Source organism: Gallinula chloropus (genome assembly GCF_964237585.1).
Source record: "Gallinula chloropus genome assembly, chromosome: 3".
Classification (NCBI taxonomy): Eukaryota; Metazoa; Chordata; class Aves; order Gruiformes; family Rallidae; genus Gallinula; species Gallinula chloropus.
In genome coordinates this window covers 16,102,572-16,123,961 of record NC_140087.1, presented here as the reverse complement: position 1 = coordinate 16,123,961, position 21,390 = coordinate 16,102,572, and the positions used below count along the sequence as shown (strand labels likewise).

At 47.0% G+C, this 21,390-nt stretch overlaps 1 protein-coding gene across 1 annotated transcript; it reads right to left on the bottom strand.

Annotated features, from left to right (window-relative positions):
- Positions 1 to 359: 359 nt before the first annotated feature.
- Positions 360 to 21,066, bottom strand: FAXC (failed axon connections homolog, metaxin like GST domain containing; the record flags this gene model as incomplete). The annotated part of the gene is made up of 6 exons (XM_084261948.1): positions 360 to 643; positions 2,502 to 2,618; positions 8,063 to 8,280; positions 14,505 to 14,701; positions 20,051 to 20,186; positions 20,792 to 21,066. 6 exons carry the CDS (start codon positions 21,064 to 21,066, stop codon positions 360 to 362), a joined length of 1,227 nt encoding a protein of 408 aa, XP_084118074.1.
- Between the last annotated feature and the right edge of the window lie 324 nt (positions 21,067 to 21,390).

Here is a 21,390-nt window from a genome sequence, read left to right as displayed (position 1 = left end):
ATTCCTGTGAAGATAAAATACCAATGAACAAGCTCTGGCAAATGCCCCACTTTCCAGAGGTCTGTCTGACCCGGTTCCGAGATCTGGTTTTGAATGTGAACAAGAACACAGACTGAAAGGTCCTGTTGCCCTCCAGACTGCCCAGATGTGTTTTAAATACCTGTTTACCTCGGATCCACCTGAACATTTACACAAAATGAAATAAGGTTGAAATAGTCCAGGTAGCATATGACAGCTGAGTTCAGCACAAAGGTCTCTTCCAACGTGGTATAAACCCCTTCCTGCCCTGGAGGGAAAAAAATAAATCGGACTGATCCCAAGAAACAGCTTGACTGCAAAGTGGGAGATGCTTGTCCACATCACTTGCATTGTTCATGATCTCTGTAGTCATCCATGTCCACATCCGAATCGAAGAGGGAGTGTCCAGTGTAATCTGTGTCAGGGGTTTGAGAAATACTGTTCCCCTCCTCATCAAATGTTTCTGTCCTTGAATAAAAGCTGAAGTCCTGCAAAGGGGAGTAAGTTTTGCTTGCTTCGCTGCTCTCCTCGGATTCGTAGAGGGTGTTATCATCGTCGTGGTGCCACTCCGGCCAGAATTTCCTCCGTATCCTCTCGCAATACATAGCCAGGTTAATCAGTTCGCCTGCAACACAGCACAACAGACCCCAGTCAGCACACCCAGCCAGCGCGGCTCCGGCAAAGGCCCTTGCCAGAGAGGTTTCACCAGTCCTCTGAGCGGACCCGTTCCCCTCCACGCCCGCGAGAAGGGTCAGGCGGGCAGGAACACGGGCAGCAGCGCGGAGCGGAGGGGCCGCCCCAAGTGCGGCCCCCGGAGGGGACAGACCCGGCACCGGCACCGCGCGGAGCTGGGCGGGAGCGCGCGGGGGGCACTGCGGGGGTTCCGCCGCCAGGTGGCAGCGCTGCCCGCCAGATAAACCGACGTGGCGGCGCCCCCACCCCACCCCCCCCACCCCCCGCCCCAGCCCGCCCCCGCCTCGCGCTGCGCCGCTGCGCGTGCCGGCGGGGCTCACAGCGCGCTCGGCGTCACGGGAGCTTCACAGGGCAGAGGAATGACCGCACGGGAACGGGAATGCCGCCTTAACCTGGGCCAGCGGTGTGCCCCGGCGGCCAGGAAGGCCAACGGCACCCCGGCTTGTGTCAGGAACAGTGTGGCCAGGTCTGGGGAGGTGATTGTGCCCCTGTACTCGGCACTGGTGAGGCCGCACCTTGAGTACTGTGTGCAGTTCTGGGCTCCTCACCATAAGAAGGACATTGAGGTCCTGGAGCGAGTGCAGAGAAGGGCAAACAGGCTGGGGAAGGGGCTGGAGGGCAAAGCCTGTTAGGAGCGGCTGAGGGACCTGAGGCTGTTTAACCTGGAGAAGAGGAGGCTGAGGGGAGACCTTATCACCACCTACAACTACCTGAAGGGAGGTTGTAGAGAGGTGGACGATGGTCTCTTCAGCCAGGTGACAGGAGATAGGACAAGGGGAAGTGGCATGAAGCTGTGCCAGGGCAGGGCCAGATTAGATGTTAGGAAAATAATTCTTCACTGAAAGAGTTGTCAGGGCCTGGAACAGGCTGCCCAGGGAAGGGGGTTGAGTCACCATCCCTGGATGTGTTAAAAAAAGTGGGTAGGGATATGGTTTAGCATAGGACAGGAACGGTTGGACTTGATGATCTTAAAGGTCTTTTCCAACCTTGTGATTCTGTGAATTTTATCTGTGTCTCCCCAGATGCCAAGGGGAAGAACTGCAGGAACAATACTTAAGTCTTCATCTCAAGTATTTTTCTCCTCTAAGTTCAATATTGAGCAAATCTATTCCTCCTGTTGCTTTAGTAGCGCTCTCTTGCGCAGAGTAGATCTACAGGGCAGATTCATGCCTTTTACACCTATTTCACATGCTTCTCATCCTTAGCTTTTCCATTTTTCATACTGCATGGCTTTATTCCAAAGAGAGATGTAAAGATACTTTCACTTGCCTATACCAACTCACAAGAAAAGAAGAAAAACCAAAGCATGGAGGGGAGGAACATGTTTGTTTCTGATTTATGGAATAACACAGTGAAGACAAATCAGGCTGGCCTTTTTCCTTGCCCAACACCTTCAATAACAGCAAAGGTTGTAATTTTAGTGGGACAACAGCTCTTGCAGTTCCACTGTCAATGAAACTACTCAGTTCAGAAGAATTTGGCTCGTGGCCACGCTTCTGTCTCCTCATACTTTACCCAGCATTCGCCCCTTAGAGCCACTGAGTCTTTGCTATGTTAAACAGTGACAAGATCAAGTACGGGAATAGAAACAATTACCACATAGAACATTAAAGAGGAAGCAAGAGAGATTTTTAAAAGAAAACATTACAGGCTCCAAACACTACATCAAAGGTGAGAAGAGTCTGCAAAGTGCTGCTGCAGTTCTCAAATGTCCTTACAAGGTGCTCCAAGTTTAAACACAGCAAATACCACCAGGAGCTTTTCATCAGAGGTCACCTAAGCTTTCTTACCTTTGATTAGTCTCTCTGGCCGAGTCCCTGGTAGCGTCCACATTGCCTGTGCCAGATGCCCAAAGACAGTGGCATCAACAGTGGAAACGGTTGGTCCCATAATGTACTTCTTGTCACCTGCAAATACAACAGCAAACATGTCTCAACCAGATCCCACTTGTCCTCAATTTTAAAAAAAGATAAATACATACATACAGTCCCAGGTTGTACCTTTAGTATATTTTCTTTTACTGAAATCATTTGGCTAAAAAGGTTCACTGTTTCAGAGGGATTCATCATTGAATACAATTCAGAAGCTGTTGCTAGGAGGGTTCAGCAGGTGAAGTCCATTACTGCTGCTTCCCTGTCCTCACCACTTGTGTAACTAGGCCAATTACAGAGCTACCACTGGCCAAGTAACCTCCTCCGCTCATCACAGCTGGCAGTGCATACACACTGTGCTCTTTCTCCTGCATTTAAAAATCTTCTCTGCAGCCAGCAGGTGCCTGGGAGCATAGTTTCCTCCTTTGGTGCAAACCCAAAATCGTTCAATCATGGTTTGAAGTCATGAATGCACTCTGCTGAAAGAGGCTGGTCACCCAGCGTCTCTCGTGCGTGCAGACCCAGCTTCAGGTTACTCATCCGACCACACACAAAAAAGTCATACCCAAAGCTTTCCTCTCCCACCAGATGTTCAGGCTGGACCCGATGCACCAGTCAGACTGACAGCAACTGCTCTGAAGTTACCTACATCATGGAGGAGGACACAGCCAAGCAAACTGCTCCTCTCACACGCCACCACTGCGGTGCCCCCACCCCAAACACTGTTTTCTACCTGGCAGTGACCAAACAGAGGCACATCAGGCACACAGGCAGGCAAGTGGAACAGCAGCTGCTTGGGAACTGGCCTGGGTCAGAGCAGGGACATGACTGTTTCACACCATTAATCTGCTTACTTCTCTGGGCACCCCAGAACCATGATGGTCCCAACTGGCCACCACAGCACTAGCAGGTGGATAACTACCTTAGGCAGGGAAGAAAATCATGTTTCAAAGCCACTGTTTGCAGAAATATATCCAGTATAAACTTGTTTCCTCAACACAGGCACAAGACATGAGGCAAAGCCCACACCATGGTGCCCGCAGGTGAAATGTGCAGTACTGCAGAGGTCAGGTTGGATGGTTGCACTGTCCCTGCCTTGGCCCAAAGCACTACACACTCTGTGAAACATGGTATGTAATTGAATTCTACAAATCCAGTTATCCCATCTCCCCAGGACATTCTTCCCTGCCCAATATAAGCTGCCTACTGTAATTCACCAGGTTATTAAACGTTAGGGTTATTGAGTGAGTTTAGAGAAACTGTCCAGCAGTAAAATGCATCAAACTCCAGAGCAGGGCACAAGGAATCCTGTACTGCAGCATAGCCAAGCAGTGCTTGGGAACAACCCATAACAGTAACCTCCTCCAGCCTGCCACCTGTAATTTTAACATGGAGTTAAGTCTCCCCAGGTCTTCGTGGCTGCATCAATCTATTGTTTGAAAACCATGTACAGTGTGAATGTTGTGTTTTCGGGATTTATGTGATGCCTGGCATTCACTGATCTCAAACACAGCTCAGGAATTAGTCCCCAAACCACAGTTACATGCCAACACTAGGATTTAGCACCTTACAACTGGGTCTGAGACTCGACCCGTAACGATGCGCTGGGAAGCAATACTGCCGCTTCCATCTTGCTACAACTAAGGCAGGCAGTGAGTGAGGGCTGAACCATCCCTCCCAGCAGCTCCCCAAGCACACCACTGGCACCTTCAGGTGTGTGGAAACAAAGGGGAGAGGAGGAAGTAGAGCTGTGGTTCCAATAAAACTGTCAATCTGGGTTTTGGTCACCCTGCATCACATGAAGCGGCCCCCATGTACATTCCCTTCTACCAGTTCCAATCTGTTCCCAATGCTCCCAGTGCAACATTTGTCCAGAAGACACTGTGACAGACCAGATATCATGTCTCAGTGGGTAGTTCTATGCCAGACTTCACAGCACCTGTCACATGGAGGCTGCCACAATGCTAATTCTCCCAAACACCTCACTCCATCCCCCAGCTAATCCAACAGAAATAAATCAATCACCTGGTCACACCAGACTTGGATCAGATTTATACTGCCTGGGGATCTGACCATAAACAGCTCCACTCTTTATGAATGCATGCAACCAGAGGATTAAAAACCAGCTACTTCAGCACAGGGTAGAGACAGCTGTATGGGACACAGGGCTGGCAGCACACCTGCACCCTTCCACAACAGCACGTACAGCCCACCCAGAGCATTAGAGGCTGGCATTCAGGTTAGTCCCACCTCTGTGTTTCAGCTCCTGGCAGCCCTGCCCTCCACAAAACACCAAGTGCTTTTCAAAAGCCAGTTCAGCCTGCTGCCCTGCAACTCCCTGCTCAAAATCCCCATTTGCCCAAAAGCCTGAGGCAGGCAGACAGCTGAGCAGGCACCAACAGATTCGTAGGCACGGCTCACTCATTTATCTTTTAAGTCATTACCAAAATGTGTGCTTGTATATATTCCCAGTTCATATGCCCAGTTCCCCTCACTTCCTTACACTACTGACTGGCAGCAGGGAAACTATTACAACACAAGGGAATTATGTTTGTGACTTAAAGACTGCAGGACAGAGAGCAAGATGACATCAAGGGGACAGGCTGATCCATCACAGGAGGATTAGTTTTAATTTCCATCTTTTTAAGAGATCTGAAGGAGTCTGTTAAGGAACCAGGTAAATGGGAGAAGGAAAAATGATTCTCAGAAATTAAAAAGAAAGTAAAAAGCACCAAAGATATAACTGGGGATGTCAAAATGAGTGGCACAAGACCTTATAGCTGCCAAGTTATTCTCTGGAAGCAGCTTTTGGAATTTAAAAGTTATTCTTGCTCCCATATGAATTGTCTCTCTTAAAAAATGGGGAGCATTACTCTGATACACCAAATGACTGACAGCTAGAGTCTGGTATGCACAGCTATTTTGCATGATAAGCATCCTTTTTAAGATCTTAAGATTACCCTCTAATTAACAGCCAAAATCCCAACTGCTTCCTCTTCCAGTAAAATACATGGGAACATATACATGGAGGGGAATCTCACAAGGATTTCTGTGCAGACAACAGGCTGGCTCACCACCTTCCCTTTCTCCCAATGAAATGGAGGAGTCTCCAGTCAGGATGGAAGTCCTCACCCTGCCTTCCATCCATATCCCAGGATACCTACCTGGAGGCCACAGTTGGAAGACCCAACCATAAGCAGCTCACCAGGGAAGACCTGAGCATGCTGGTGTTTATGAAAAATTGAGGCAATTGTAGAAAAGTAGACAAAGGCACCGATAATCAAAAGTGCACATACATGAATACATAACTGCACACTGATTTATCTGGTATCCATTTCAGAAGAGAAGATGAAAAAAAAATACAATATTCAGCTGGCAATGCAGCAAAATAGCAAGAATGCAACAGATGCCTATGAAAGCTTTTTGAAGCACACAAGGCACAACATTCTCATCAATAATCTGGAAATATAAAAAAACCCCAACCCTTGCTGATAACATATGTATCATACAGTTTAAAAATTTGATATAGTGAAGAAAAAAGCCTTATCTCTTTCCTGTGATATTTTTTCCACTAAAAACAAAACTAAGAGACTTATTATAGTATTTACCTTCACAGAGATGACACAGGCCACCCAGGGAAGAACTAAGAAGGGGCATCTACCTTCAGACTGGACTCAGACAAGCTCTGATTTGGAACAGGTCAGACTTTGAACAGATTCTAATGGGGATTAGCATCTACCACCAATTACTAATAAATGTGGTGGCATGTCCACCTGTTAAAACTGGGTGCCTTTTAGAAAGAAACACTTCAGCCAGAGAGACAGGCACGGGCCTCAAGACAGCAACCAAACAGCAGAACTCTCACAGATCTGTCTAGCAGACTTAACGATCCCTTTTGAACTCCAAACCATCAATCTGAGTGTGAGAGGAGACTCCAGGGACAGAAGGATGCAGAATTCAAATAAGCAAACCAAAAGTTTTATAAGTACTCAGGAACGAGTCTCAGGTTTGTCTTCAAGTCTACTCTTGGCAGACAGGGATGACTTTAGCATAGGCACATCCACTGCTGCTCCATTCAGCCTGCTGTGTTGTCCAGCCAGAACCAAGAGGCTCTACTGAGCTCCAGAGTCACAGGCTGAACTTGCTCCAGCTCCCACTCTAACCCTGCTTCTCTCTGTGACATACATGGAGCCATGTGGCACCAACCCCAAAGCTACAGCAGCAGAGTCCCACAGCTGTGGACACCCTGAACCAGCCACAGTTCTGCAGCAGATGTGCCCAGGCCACCTCTTTCCAAAATGAGCTGCTCACTCCCTTCCTTCCCCAGAAAGAAAGAGGACCTCTTAAACTCCAATTCCATGTTTTCTTTGAAGAGGCACTAGACTAGGTAATATTTTGTTAACAAAATACATCATCAGAAAGCATTGGCAGATGAGGAGCTGTCAACAAGCCTTCCCCCTTGCATCACATGTATTTTTCCACTTTGTTCCCAATCCAGCAACTCAAGAGGTTTGTCTCAGAAAACAAAGTTACAGAAAAGCCTACACAGCCCCATCTGCAAATAGCTTCCTTTCCAAACCACTCTGGAAGCCCAGAAGCACCTCCCTCCCTCCCTTTCCCAGCAAGCACTGTTTCTGTCCCCTCATCTTACCTCCCTCCACCCACTCCACACTTACCTATTTAGAGCATGTGCAACATGTGCATCCCTCCCACCCCTTTAAAGCGATCACAACAGGGAACAAAGCAGCCACACAAGTACTGTCTCTCTCAGTTCCTTGCATCAGAGAGACACAAGCTCAAGGGAAGTGACAATCTGCCCCAAACAAATTCCTCAAAATGCAAATTTTACACAGAAGTGTGGTATGGTTATCTCTCAGCAAGCTGCAAGGTAAGAAGCACAGTGTAGGCAGCTCTGGTGCAGACTTCAGCCTAAGCTACACAACAGAAATGAGGCTCATGTGGTTCTAGCTAAGTGGGCTCAACTCCAAGACTAACCCTATGGGGTCCACCCATGACAGCCAAGAATCTACCTCCAACCAAGAATCTACCTCCAACCAAATACAACAAAGTCCAGCTCATCAAAATAACACCTGGAAAGGGTTTTCAAATGGCAGCCTCATAATGATCTACCAAACAGCCATGAGCACCATGAAAAAACCAAACAAAAAGGAAAAAAAAAAGAGAGAGATTTTTGGGGGCAGTTTATGGGGGAGGGGGCCAGGAATAAGAGGTTTCATTTGCATAACACCACATTTTCTTAAATTGACATAGCAAAACGCTCTTCCCAAGTCACAGGCCATGTTCTGCTCCTCTAGACACGCACCCCCAGAGCTCAGAGAAGAAAGCCGCTCACCCCTCTAGAGACACAGTTTGGTAGCAAACAGTAACACCACAGCAAGGGAGGCACTGAATGACAGCTGCAGCACAGGCTCCAACCTTCCAACACAACACTCAGGTAGGTGTGACTCAGTGTACGTTACCCAGGAGGCCGGCCAGAGTCCGCATGTCCTTCTCCATCAGCGTGTACATCTCCTCCTCGGAGAAGCGGCCAATGCCGTGGCCGTACATTTCCCGCTTCACGATCCCTTTGGTCAGGTGGCAGAAGATCCACTTCAGTAAGTCGCTGAAGGGGCCGAAAAGCGAAACCATCTTTTGCGTCTCGTGAAGGTTTTCCACCCACTGGCAGTACGCTAGAGTCCTGGAAGGATGCACGAGTGAGTTACAGCAGTACGATGCCCTGCCAGCCTCTCGCCACCCCCCAAGAGCTGACACAAAGGGCAGGCAGCCAGCTTCCCTAACGCTGCCCTGGTGGAGAGGGAGCAGTGAAGGGGATCAAATCAGGGTGACAGCAGAGAGAACTGACTTTGCAACACTTTCAGGGGCTGCCCAGCGCTTACCCTCTCAGTAAATAGAATGAGATTCACACTGAAATATACTACAAAAGGTGCAGAGTTCTGCTGGAGGTGCACAACAAAAACACAGTGCCAGAGGGATTTATTAGCTAAAGGCCTCTGCACAGATTGGAGAAAAACAACTGAACAATGCACAAGGAAACCAACCCTTCCCAGCAGCCTGTTCTCCTTGCTTTCTATACTGCTGAAACCCAGCCAAGCGGTAACTTTGTCTCAACATAAATACTACAGCAGTCATTTTTCAGGAGATCTCTGCTGTCCTCAGAAGCCAGCAGAGATTTTTTAAAAACAGAAAAGTGAAGGGGTGGTGATTATAGGGGCACTTCTGTACTCCCCCTCCTCCCTCACCCCACCCCCCTTCCAAAATGTAGATTTTATGAGAGACATATTTCTAAACAGCTCTGTTGTATTTCAGCTTTATTAAATAGCAAATATAGAATTTGGAAGTGTCTTTTTATTAAAGAAAATTGTCATACCAGATGAAATTTGTTTCCTACATTAATTTTTGTTCTTCACAGTAGACAAACAAAAAATTAATTTGCTGCTGTTGCTGATCAAGAAACTTATGAAAAACAAGAAAAGAAACATTAACATTTTTATATCTAATGCCTTCTGACATTGCAAAGGAACCAATATTCAAGGGATGCTGGAAAAGGGCTAAACTCACCTCAGAGTAGACATGACAAGCATACAAAGCCAACAGGGTGTCAGAAACACTGGGAGTCGACACCCATATTCCATTACATTCATAGCAATTTTCAAACTGAAAAATCCCAAAGGGGATTTACATATTTCAGATCATATGAAAACAGGCTCATGGAGACACAATAAACTGGCAAAGCTACAGCAGAAACTTGAAACATCAAAAGTTGAATGTACTCAATTATATGAGCTATTAACTTAATGCTTCCAATATCAGAGCTCGGGTTTTCTTTTTTTTTTTTTTTTTCCTCTTTAGTTTGGAATATGACTTCATTTTTACCACTGTACATATTTCTAATTGCACATAATTTCCTTAGTGCTGATATGGACAGAAGTTGAATTCAACAGTACCATCAGGAAGCAACTAAGTTTACACCATGAAAATGGACTACTCTAAGTTTCTGGAAATTCTTCATGTGAATTACTAGTAACATGAGGTAAAAGAAAGTATTTGGCATAACAGCTAAAAAAACCCAATCCACGTCCAGCTCAAATTTAGAATGCTACCAGCAGAGTGGGCAAAAGGCATTTCAATTCTGTTAAAAATTGTCAAACTCTGCTGTGCTGAAGCCAAGGCAGACTGAGCGAGCGGCACCACCACGACAGGGGGGATGTGATGCCAGCAGGCACAGGAATAAACAGCTGTGGGAAGTCCTGAAGCATTAACTCTGGCTAGGTGGTGTGGTGCACGACTGCCTTGCTCTGGGAACAAAGGTGAAAGAGGATTTAAGAAGGATGGAAATAAGACTGGCACTCCATAGAGCAGAACGTTTCAGCACTTGTGTTTCACAGGCCTGGGAAAGGACAAGGTCTCCTGAGCAAGTACAGATCTGAATAGGAAGAAAAACTCCAGTCTTAGCATGAACACTGGGAAATAACTGCCAATACTACCTGTATATATAAGTTATTATTTATTACTTGAATAAGGTAAGCAAAACCTGCTCTCTCAGAGTACTGCTGTGTCTCACTGCTGTGTCTCACTGCAAAGACCCTCGTTCTCCAGCTTCACCTGGCAACTCTACAACACAACTCACTTGCTTTAGGATGACAGGCCCAGCCACAGAGAGGGACAAGAAGAAACCAAACCAAAACAGAGAATGAAGGGAGGAGACTCTGCTACAGCATTTTATTAAAGCCACCTCAGTCACACAAGGCTAACTTGGCCCTATGGACTGGCCATCTCTGCTGTTCACTCCAATCACACCAGTGAGCTGGCACCTCACCAAGCATGATCAACCACATCCAGGATGGCTTTAATTTCACGAGACAGGATGAACAAGGTTTCCCACAAAGCAAATTAGTTTGTACTTTAAAGCAAAAATATGTTTCCCTAGCACTCACTTGCTCTGAGGGAGAAGGTGTTTGGGTCTGGAAGAGACAGGGATCAGATGAAGCGTTCAATGATCAGGACAGCAATGCAGGGAGAGCAGAACTGCACAGGATTTAGGTAATCCTGCTTAAGCTAAACTGTCAAGCACAGTCTTCGGTATCTGCTTGTCAGTTTGGATGGGTAAAGTTGTCACACATCTCAGATCTCAAATTTACATGGCAGTGAATGCAGCTAAACAGACTACTAAGTTCACTTCAAATAGTTTATGGTTCTGAGAATGCAAAAGCAAAGATAAAAGTAGGCTTGGAGTCAGGGAGACATTTAAAAGCACTTTTAGAGCTGGATTTAAAAGCACTTTGTTAAAAAAAAAATCTATTCAAAGGTTCATAATCTGTGCTTCCTCTGCATTTAATCCCACTCATCATCCCTCTGCTCAGTCTATATTACTAGAGCATTATCAACATTATGAAAGGTTAGGAAACGCCAGAAATTGGGTTGTCTACAGAAGCTGCTTCAGCGTACAAATTCCTTTCAAACTACAGTTAGTATTTATAGGATGACACAATTATTTTAAATATCAGTCTGAACTGGGCATTTTGGGAAACATTAACAATCCCATTTGTGACAGCACATCTGTACAAATCCTCTAGTATAAATAAAACAATAAGGCACCAGAGCAATGCTGCGGGGGTGAAGCAAATCTGAAGTCTAAATGTAACAGCAGCTTTGGCCTCAATACATAAATCAGGAGAGGAGATGGAGAAAGTGACTCATCAACAGCAGCTTGCCTGATTTTCCCCAAGATGTCTGAACATCAAGGTAAGGGGGAGGTGCTCACAAGGATATGAACTGGGGGCTGTTTTTCCTATCTGAACTTGTGCAGACTGGAATTGCTTGATCTACAAAAGGATTGTGACAAATTCATTCCACAGTCAGCTGCAGAAACCCTACCTGCTGTGCATCAGCCCAGAGCAAACGGCTTTTAAGCTGCCAGTGGCATTCAAATCACATCACTGTTAATAGCAGGAGAGTCATCACTCTTCTAATTGGTTTGATGTATTTAAGCATATTTATATTATAGCCATATTTTATGTTTAATACATGGCAGGTCTGAATCCAACTTTGGTTGGATTCATTTGTATCCTCATATCATGCTTTTCTTAAAGGCATCACATTACATGAAGTTTACATTGTCTTCTTGAAAGACAAAGCAAGAAATGAATTAAATACATCTATGTGTGTATAGTATGTATATATACATACACACACCCCACTCCTAAAAATCACTAGGGTTTGATAATACAATTAAACCAATCTAACTGGTCAGTTTGGTTAAGCTGCATTTTCCAGGCTCTAGGTTCCCACTGAGCACATTAAGTGTCACCAGCCTGAGGTCCCTCTCCTGAGACTGAAGTGCAGGAAGCACCTCCCAGCAACTGCCAGCCCTCCAGGCACCAGGAGCTGCCTGGTCTGAATGTCAGCAGTGCTCCAAGCCCAGCACGCCAGCACCAGCAGGATGTAAGCATCTGACATCCTCCAGCCCGTCTTACACAGGGGTCCATTCCCACAAACGTGGTGCAGATTCACCAGGAAGTTAATGCACCCTGAAAGCAGCTGTGGGTGCCCCACTGTTTTTTGAGAGTCCATGGGTCACTGCAGGCATCAGAGGTGAACCAGGGCAAGCCTTCAGCAGATGACAGATCTGCACTGGATCCAAGACTGAGGGCGAGAGCCACAAAATCTGTCTGCTCCCATCTCTTCCCTGCTGACTCAGCAAACACCCACTCAGGTTAGCAGGCTTTTTCTCTTTTGCCAATTTAAACATAGCAAAAGCCTAATAGTTATGGTATTCACCAGGGACAGGAGCTCTGATGCCAGCTCCAAATCAGTCCTGTGCACCTCAGAGACATGGTCTAATCCTGGCACTAAAACGAGTATGCACCGCAGCCTGGGGTGGGGGGAGGCAGGGGGCCCAGGTCTGGGGTTCACAACAACCCTGCACCACTCTCAACTCCAGCCAGAGCAGCCATTTCCACCTGTAAGAGGCACTAATTGGTGAAGATGAGCAATTACCTCAGCAAAAGCAAAACATTTCAGGAGATCCTGAGCACCCCCAGGACTACCTCCACCCAGGCACAGCACACCACAGGATGTACTTAGCTCCTTTGTTCGATAAATGTACTACAGTGTTACTTATTTATGATGAAGCTGCTTTGCATGCTGCTGGCAATGAGGCTGTATGAATCATGTTTTGTATTGCTGCTTTGGAGGCTTGATTTTATAAACCTGACTCTGCAGAAAGGCCATCGCTGTTACAAATTCCTCAGTGTGGGACTTGAGGACACCACGAACAAACCCTAAGGCTCTGGCGGGAAGTGGGCAGGTTAAAGGACTGATGTGAAGAGATCCCACAGCCGTGCATGCAATGATGTCAGGGGGAAAGTCCTACACAGCTAAAGCCTGATTTTATTTTGGGGTAACTACAGGATGGCCAAAGTTGCTACAGTGATAGAACTGTGAGGTCTCCTCACTTGGGCTTTGCCACACGCAGAGAACCGGCGTGGTGTAACCTCACCCACACAGCAAGCCTCTGGCACAGCCACGCAGCAGGGTCATGCAGGAAGACTTACAGTTGGATGCTTTACTACACAGCAACAAAGCCACGTGCCTTGGGGGAAAAATCAAATCAAATGTGTGAGTAAACAGCAAAGACAAGGGGGATATACAGCCAGGCAGGCGCATGGCTATCCTTACTTGGCCTGGCTTTGTCCACCTATTTCAATGGCACCTCTCTGGGTCAGCATCTGAATTTGTAACACCTGCTGCCCATGTCCCCCTGCGTCATGCCCAGCAGTGCGTGACATAGTGAGCCGGCTCAGAGGAACTCCGAACGGACAGGCAACAGCTTTGCAGAGGAAAGAACGATTTGTAACTGAGACACCGCAACGGGGCAAGTTTGTCATCAGTTATGTTACATTTAAAGCAGTTAAGTCTATGGACCATGAAACAACCAAAACTAAGGCAAGGAGATGAAGCCTCATCTTCCCTTTGGCAGCTATAATAATCGAGGGGTGAAAAATGAACAGAAGACAGTTACATTTGAAGGCTGAATCAGTCAGGTTTTTGAGGCTATGGCACTGCAGATGGGTATAATTAGTGAAGGAAACACTTCTTGGAAGCAGGGATTAGATTTCTAAACCACATCATTTAAATCTGCCTACTGAATGCTAAAATTGTTCCCAAGACACACTAAAAAGTATTTGAAGAACTACATGTACACGTGTTGCTGCTCATCTTCAAATACAAGGTGAAAGAAAAAGCAGATCAACACATTCAATTTAAATCACATTAAGAAAAAGAGTGCAACACGAATGCAAGACTTCCTACAGCAAGAGCTTAAACACGTGCTGGAAAGCAAACCATTGGGGAAAAGCCTCGTGCCTGCTGAGGCAGCCAGTACAGCACCCAAGATGCCACGTCCACCTGGGACTTCTCTGAATCCAGACGGAAAAGGGCACTTAAAAAGGACTGAAATGTAAGGAGATGGGGTGGGAGGGGAAATCGCAGGCATTACTTTCAAAAGACGTCAGTATGAAGTGCCAGCAAGGTTAGATTTATGTTTTCCATTTACATACATACTGCAGCTTCTCAGGATACAAACACCATGTCCTATCAACTGGCAGCATGCCCCGGATGGAGGAACAGCCCCACTGCTGCTCCCTTCTGCAAAGCCACAGGCAAAGGGCCTGACTCCTCACCTCGCCTACACAGCCTGACAGCTGCTCAGGGGAACAATCCCTGGCTCACACCTGCATACACAGGAAGAAGCAGCCATTTTCTAGGGTGAAGACAGTTATGAAATTAATCATTGGGTACCCAAGCTTTCTGCAAAAGAAAACCAGCATTCACATCCAGGCATGAGCACAGGGGCAGATGCAACAGCACCAGACCTCGGCCAGCCTCGCCACGCCAGCTTACCAGTACAAGTGCTCCTCCACCATTTTAGTCACAGCTCTGGAAACAGCTCTTTCATGTGGGCCAAGGTGTTTATTTAAATTCACTCCAAGTTTCTCTTCCAAAAAGTCAATTATGAACTCAGTGCCAGATACTTTCTTGTGATTGTATTCAATCCAAGGCATCTTCCCTTGAGGGGAAAGTTTTCCATCAAAATAGTTCTAAGGAAACAAAAAAAAGGCAAGTAAACAAACAAACAAACACAGAAACAAAAAAATGCCTGTTGGGTTCTGTTTCAGTGTGGATGAAGCTTTTAAAATATTCTTCTGTGTTTTTAAAGGCAGTATTATCCAACAAACTTTTTTTTTTTAATTAATACTGAAGATTAGTGGTAGAGCAACAGCTTTACCCTATATGACAATTTCGATAAAATTATTTCCAGGTCCTCCAAGGTGTTATATGCTTTTATGCTGGATGACATGTGATGTAATGTACTAAGGTTATTTAAGGGCTTGGAGGTGCTCACATCTTCTGGAAGATTGGGTCCATTATTCTAAGCAAGTTTTTAATCACAGAACTCACACCTAAATTTGGCTCTTGCACATTAAAATACCTTATAAAGGTTAATTCACTACCTCCAAGGTAATGCAGCTATCTGAGAGAGGTAGTGAATTAACAAGCATTACGTATAACAAAAGCATTACGTATAACAAAAGGCGTATCATTCCTCTACTGGGCTGGAGGGAAATCTGCCTTACATATGCTCCTGCAACTTTATATCTTAGAAATCTCATGTATTTACAGACACACTTGTTACAACTGGGTCTCCAAGTGTCCAGCACCCATACATTGCTGAATACTGGTGTATCTGCTCAGTGTAGCACTCATGCAGAAGTAGCAATGCATTTTTCCCATTTTCCAGTTGGAGAAGGTGAAACAGAGTCTCATCTGACTAACACAAGGTGGAATTCCCGGCTTCCAAAGCATAATCAAAACATTTTACTTCAACTCTCTTTTACTTCTGAAGGCAAAGACTCAAGACAGAACTTCCTTCCTTTCCTGTAATTCCCACCGTCATGTCCTGTTATTTAGTGAATGACAAATCCTAGCTTAGAAAGTTGAACCATAAGGGCTCACAATAAAGACTCTGGACATCACCATGAGCACCTCGGGATCTAGCTCTTAATTGCTGAAGGTTTAGGGTCAGCAGTTCTGGACCCACCTCTTTGGGTCTCAAGTATTTATCCTTTCTGAATCCACTAAAGATGGATTAAGATCCTCCCACAGCAAGGAGCATATGCCAGAATGTGCCTCCAGCTCAGCACCCTGGCTCCCACTCAAAGCGCGGATGAGCAAAGCACTACAAATGCCCGGCCATTCCCGGAGGCTCCTCGCTTGTGGATGAGAACAGATGACAAGAGCAACATTGCTGGGAAAACAATGCCTTCCAGCCACAGCCTTTCTTGGGATTTCTGCCTGAACAAACAGCATGGTAGGAACACTGGATTGTATCCATGTCTCACCTGCTGCATCCCTGTGTAGGTGAATCAGGAAACGGAACCCAGCCCACTCCCACGTGTTGGTGACACAGGGGTTATTACTCTGGTCCGTGGGAGAAATGCTAAAACTGCTAAATAATGAAACTGAAAGGAGAGCACTGCCTCATCCTTGCAGGCCCTTCCTTCATCAAAAAGGTTCTCCCAGCACTCAAACTTAATTTTTCATTATGAATTTGCTGCAGAACCATAAGCTTTCTTCTGGAACGACACAGTGTGTCTGTATGGCACGGAGCATCGCTGGCTTCGGTTTTGTTAAGCCCTTCCAGAGTGAGATGCTCCCTTCTCGTGCACAAACACTGATGTTTTGCAGAAGCTACTAGACTTGAAGATGTGTTTATTACATACTGCCATTTCTGTAGTTCATATCATTTGCAACCCAGAAAAGAGGCATGGTCTCATTATTCAGCTGCACATTTCTTCTAGCACATACATATAATATTTAAAACTATATCATTATATATATACATATGTGTGTGTGTATATATATATAGCGCCAGCTAGTAACGCCTTAATATTACACTCTCAAAAACACAAAGGAGACCTAAAGTTCTTGAGAGGAAAGTCAGTTTACCTAATAACAAAAAAGCCCTCTCAGTATTTTCATATTGCATAGCAGTTTAGCAAGCAAAATGGAAAACATCTTTCAATGACCTGAGAAAACCTCAGTCTCTTGACAAATCTGTCGCACTGTTCTTGTATCCACTGTTCTCAAATGGGTATTTTTAGGCTTGAAACCTCAGTATCCTTATGGCTGCTACTAATTGCCATCAAATATTTATCAATTTTCCACTTAGAAATTTTTCCAGCTGTTAAAAAAACACCCAAGTATGACCAAATAAACCTAGTACATTTAACTTCACTGCTGCCTGCAAAGCAACAATAACAAGAGCTCCCCAGAACACCATTTATAGTGCAGTTTATAAACAGAATGGCACAGGGCACTTCTGGGGTAATTCTGTAGTACTACCCAGAAGAAACAAGGTTCCACATTGACAATTACTGCTGCTTATGCTTTTACTTTTACTCATGTCTCCTCCAAGGAGGTTACCATCTTCACAGACCGGGCATGAAAACAGCGTGTTTCTGCTGTGCTAGTTTACATAATTTGTTAATATCCACAAGGAAAGCAAGGAACATCCAGATTATCTCCACAAGCACCCAGAATGAGCTCCTTCAATGCAAGCTTTATCAAGAAAACCATCAAACACTGGGGGGGGGGGGGGGGGGTAGGAGGGAAACCAAACGAAAAAACCAAAACACCTACGTACAAGCCAGCTGCCAAAATCATTTTTGATTGGGAACTCACACCTACAATGACAGCTTCAAGAAAATGTAAGCACATTACAAGAGCACATCTGTTGGGAGAAATTCAGATGAGAGTAAGGTAGGAATGTGTCACCCACTTCCACGTCTCACGTGCCATTTTAGTATGTTGTGTAAGAGGCAGCACATTATTCAACAGTGTGATTCATTAAGTATAAACACAAGGAATCAAGAGAGTACACAAAGTCTGACTGCCCCACTGCCTCTTCTTAACTCCATTTCACAACCCTCCTTTTGAAGCATCCCCTCCCTGGGGAGGTGGTGGCTGCAGCAAGACTCTGGCAGCAAGACTGGGCACCAGCAGTCACCAGAGTTCTATGGCTGCTCCACCATGGCCCCTGCCAGGTGTCTCCTCCTGTATCCAGCTGTACCTCCCACACCCCACTGCCCACAGAGCAGGGGGGACATCAGATGTCTCATCACCCACAGTGTTCCACAGGTAACAAAATAAGTCTCCCGGTAGTTCAAGTATAAGGAACTTTGTAACTCCAGCTGAGAACAGTACTACTTGCTGGCTCCTCTCCTACTACCTCCTGCTCCCATTTAATCCCACATCAGCATCCATACCTTCAGCCAAACACAGCACCATACTCCTAACGCAAGGACAGGAACAGAACCTGCCATTCTGGAATAAAGAGGCTGCATCCTCAGCTCATAAACTCAGTTCCACCAAATTTACCTCTGAAGTCCTGCATAGGGCTGGTAACCCCACAAAACTCCTAAATCTGTGTAAGCAGCACAGCTAAAAGCAACAACCTGATGCTCCCAGCACCCACAAGGTCCATTCCTGCCTCATGGCACATGGGGCATGTGGAGAACAGCAACAGTTTAAAACTAAATAACCTAAACCTTCACAGCTCCAGCTAGGCCAGCTCTGGGACAGAATGGTACATGACCAAAGAGACAAGGGGAAGCCATGAAGGTAAGACTGCTTTTGGTGGTCCTGCTGGCCTACACCAGCTTAGTGTGCCCATCACAGCTAGTGAGTAGGAATAGAGAGAGATGCAACATCAAGAAGCAGTGCTGACCTTCAGTACAGAAAATAAAGAGGGGAGGACAACCCTCAGAAAACCCTTCTCTCTGAAAAGCTGTGTGACTCACTTCTACCCAGCATTAGCTGTCTACACGACTCCATCCTCAATCACACAAATACGCAGTGTTATCTTTTAGGAGTGGCCGCGCCCTCTCACAACCATCTTTTATACCGCAGTTTTCTTCAACTCCCCTCCACCAGAGCAACTCTGAACACTGCAAATCTCTGAGCAGCATCAACCACCATTACAGACAAAAAAAGATCTCACCAAAATACATTTCCCTTCAAACATGCAATTTCTACCAGAACTCCTCTGGGTGGAGAAGCAGCATCCACCAAGTCCTCCTGCTCCAATGACACGTTCAAACTTCAGTATCCTACAGGTTCTGTGATCCTAAAGGAAGGAGGTGTCACCCATGGTATGGAAATCTCTCTTTAATGCTCTGAAGTATCTGATTCAAGTACCATTAAATCTTAAGATAATAAGCATTAAACTGAGGCTCTTAAAGACTTAAGCAAAATGTACTAATTAGCTTTTCTTTCACTTCTGATGTAAAGGAGTTTAATCATGCACAAAGCTGAATTCATATCAACCACAAACATGTTAGGAAAGAAAGTTGTCATATGGCTGATTGTCTTCTGTAAAACACTGGACATAAATTAAACATTCTTCCTAACAGTTTGGTATGCAGCAACAAAAAGGGACTTGAACCCATGTGGGGCAAGTACGCGCCTTACCCACAGCTTCGCCTCTTTGAGGCAAAGATAGACGCCAAATTTACATCACTTATGGGGAAGGAAGAGAGAGGAAAAAAGACATTTCTTCTACCTAAGATCCTCATTACATTTATCACTACCATCCTAGGTGCACTCAATGGTTTACAGAAACCAAAAAGAAACCCACCCAGTGTTTCAAAGAGCTTGCATGCTGCACAGCTTGCTGACACCGCAACGAGGGGCACGCCAGACCCACAGCGTCACAACTAAACCTTGATGCTAACAGGCAAGACTGATAGATTCAAATTTCTGCTTTCCTGGCTTTCATTCACTGTAGTAGCTCGGGCTTCATCTCCTGCAGGAATATGGCATGGGATGCAACCAGCCACAATTGAGGAGCAGCGTTCACAACCTCTAAAAGCAATCTTTTCTTCCTTCACTGGAGAGGGAGTACTGGCAATGGAGGTGAACCAAAAAGCAAGCATGTCTTCCCAGGAGAGGTCCAGAGAGAAACCCTCCAGGAAAATAAGAAGGTGCACCTATCTAATCTTGACCTCTTTAGCATGGCAAAATTCAAAGCCCAAACAATTTTATGCTTTAGCTTTGGGTATTATTTAGCGTTATATAAAACCCAGACTACTCTCCCACTTCAGCATTTCCAGCCAAGTTACCTTCTAACACGCAATTAGCTTTGCCAGTTAAATCTAGAGATGTTCCAGACCAACGTTATTCAAGTTACATCTTTAAAGGTTATACACTGAATTTAACCAGAGATGTAAAATTGTCAGCATACCCACCTAGTCATAGGTATGTGTTTACATCTCCCTGGGTGAGACAGACCGGGGGGGCGGGAGGAGGGGAAGAAGAGAGGGGATGCTTATTTGCCATTTCACACAACTACAGTGAGCTGGAATATAAAGGAAAACAGCACAAGGTACCTGGTAGGGTAAATCAGCCATCCTCAAGTAAGTTTCCATTTTTAGACAGAACGGAGATAAACTTGGAACACCGTTGGTAGGCCTCGAAAACTGATGCAGTATGATAGCATCTTTCGAATCGAGCTCTTCCTCTTTCCTGTCAAACCCAAAACAGAATTGAAAAATAAAATTAGATATAAAAAAACCCCAAAAGACAGAAAAAAAATTCCAACCCCAAAAGCAGGCACAGGATACATCGGTACATTAAACAGGTAAGAGAGAAATCCTGCCCGAGGATTCCTTACACCCTCCCTTAATACGCTGCTGCGGGTTTCTGATTCCTCAGGCGCAGAGGCAGCGAGGAGCAGCCGGAGTCACCCTGAGCCAGAGGCAGCCGAGAGCGGGCTGAGCCCCGCACTGCCCCAGCACCGGGGCTGCCAGCCCCCGCCCCCGCCCGGGGACACCTGTGGAGGGGAGCGCCGAGCACCCCTTCACGTCCACCTCCTGCCCTGCTGCTGCAAAGGGTAAACGGGGGGGAAAAAAAGGATTAAAAAAAGGCAAAATCACGCTGAGGCAGAGACACCACCCCCCCTACCACCACCCCCCCAGGCCTCAGCGGCCTCCCCCCCATCAGGTAAGCGCCTCCGAGCGCCGCCTCAGCCCCGCGGGGAGCGCGCCCTTCGCTTCCACCGCTTCTCCTCAGCGGGCGGCGCCGGGCCCCGCGCAGGCCCCGCAGCTGCCGGGAGCCCCCCGCAGCCTCACCGTATGGCCAGCAGCTCGTGGAGCAGGTAGGCGGCGGCGGCCAGCAGCGCGCCGCCCGTCAGGTACAGCGTCTTCTTCCACCACGAGTCGGAGCCCAGCGCCGCCATGGTGCCCCCCGCACCCCCGCCCGCCAGCGGGAAGGCGACGATCTCGCCCCCATAAAGGGCGGGCGGCGGCTCCTCGGGCCCCGCGTACCACCCCAGCGACAGGCTGCGGTTGCGGCTCAAATCCGCCACGCAGGAGCGGGGTGCCGCCAGGCCCACCCCCCACAGCATGCTGCGCCCGGGCCCTGCATCCCCCGCCGCACCACCGAACGCCCCCACCTGCCCTGCCCTTGCCCAGCCCAGCCCAGCCCAGCCCAGCCCAGCCGCGGCGGCGGGGAGGGCCGCGCCGTGCCGGCCGGCTCCGGCGGCTCCCTCAGCCGTCGCTGCGCGGCTGCGCAAGGCAGCAGAGAGGAGAAGGGAGGGGAGGAGAGGGGAGGGGATGAGGTGGGCCGGGCCGGGCCGAGCCTGCCCTGCCTTGCCCTTGCGGATGCCCCCGCGTCCCCCCCGGCCGGGCCGGGCCCCGGAGGGCTTCGCGGATAAAGGCCGCGCCTCCGC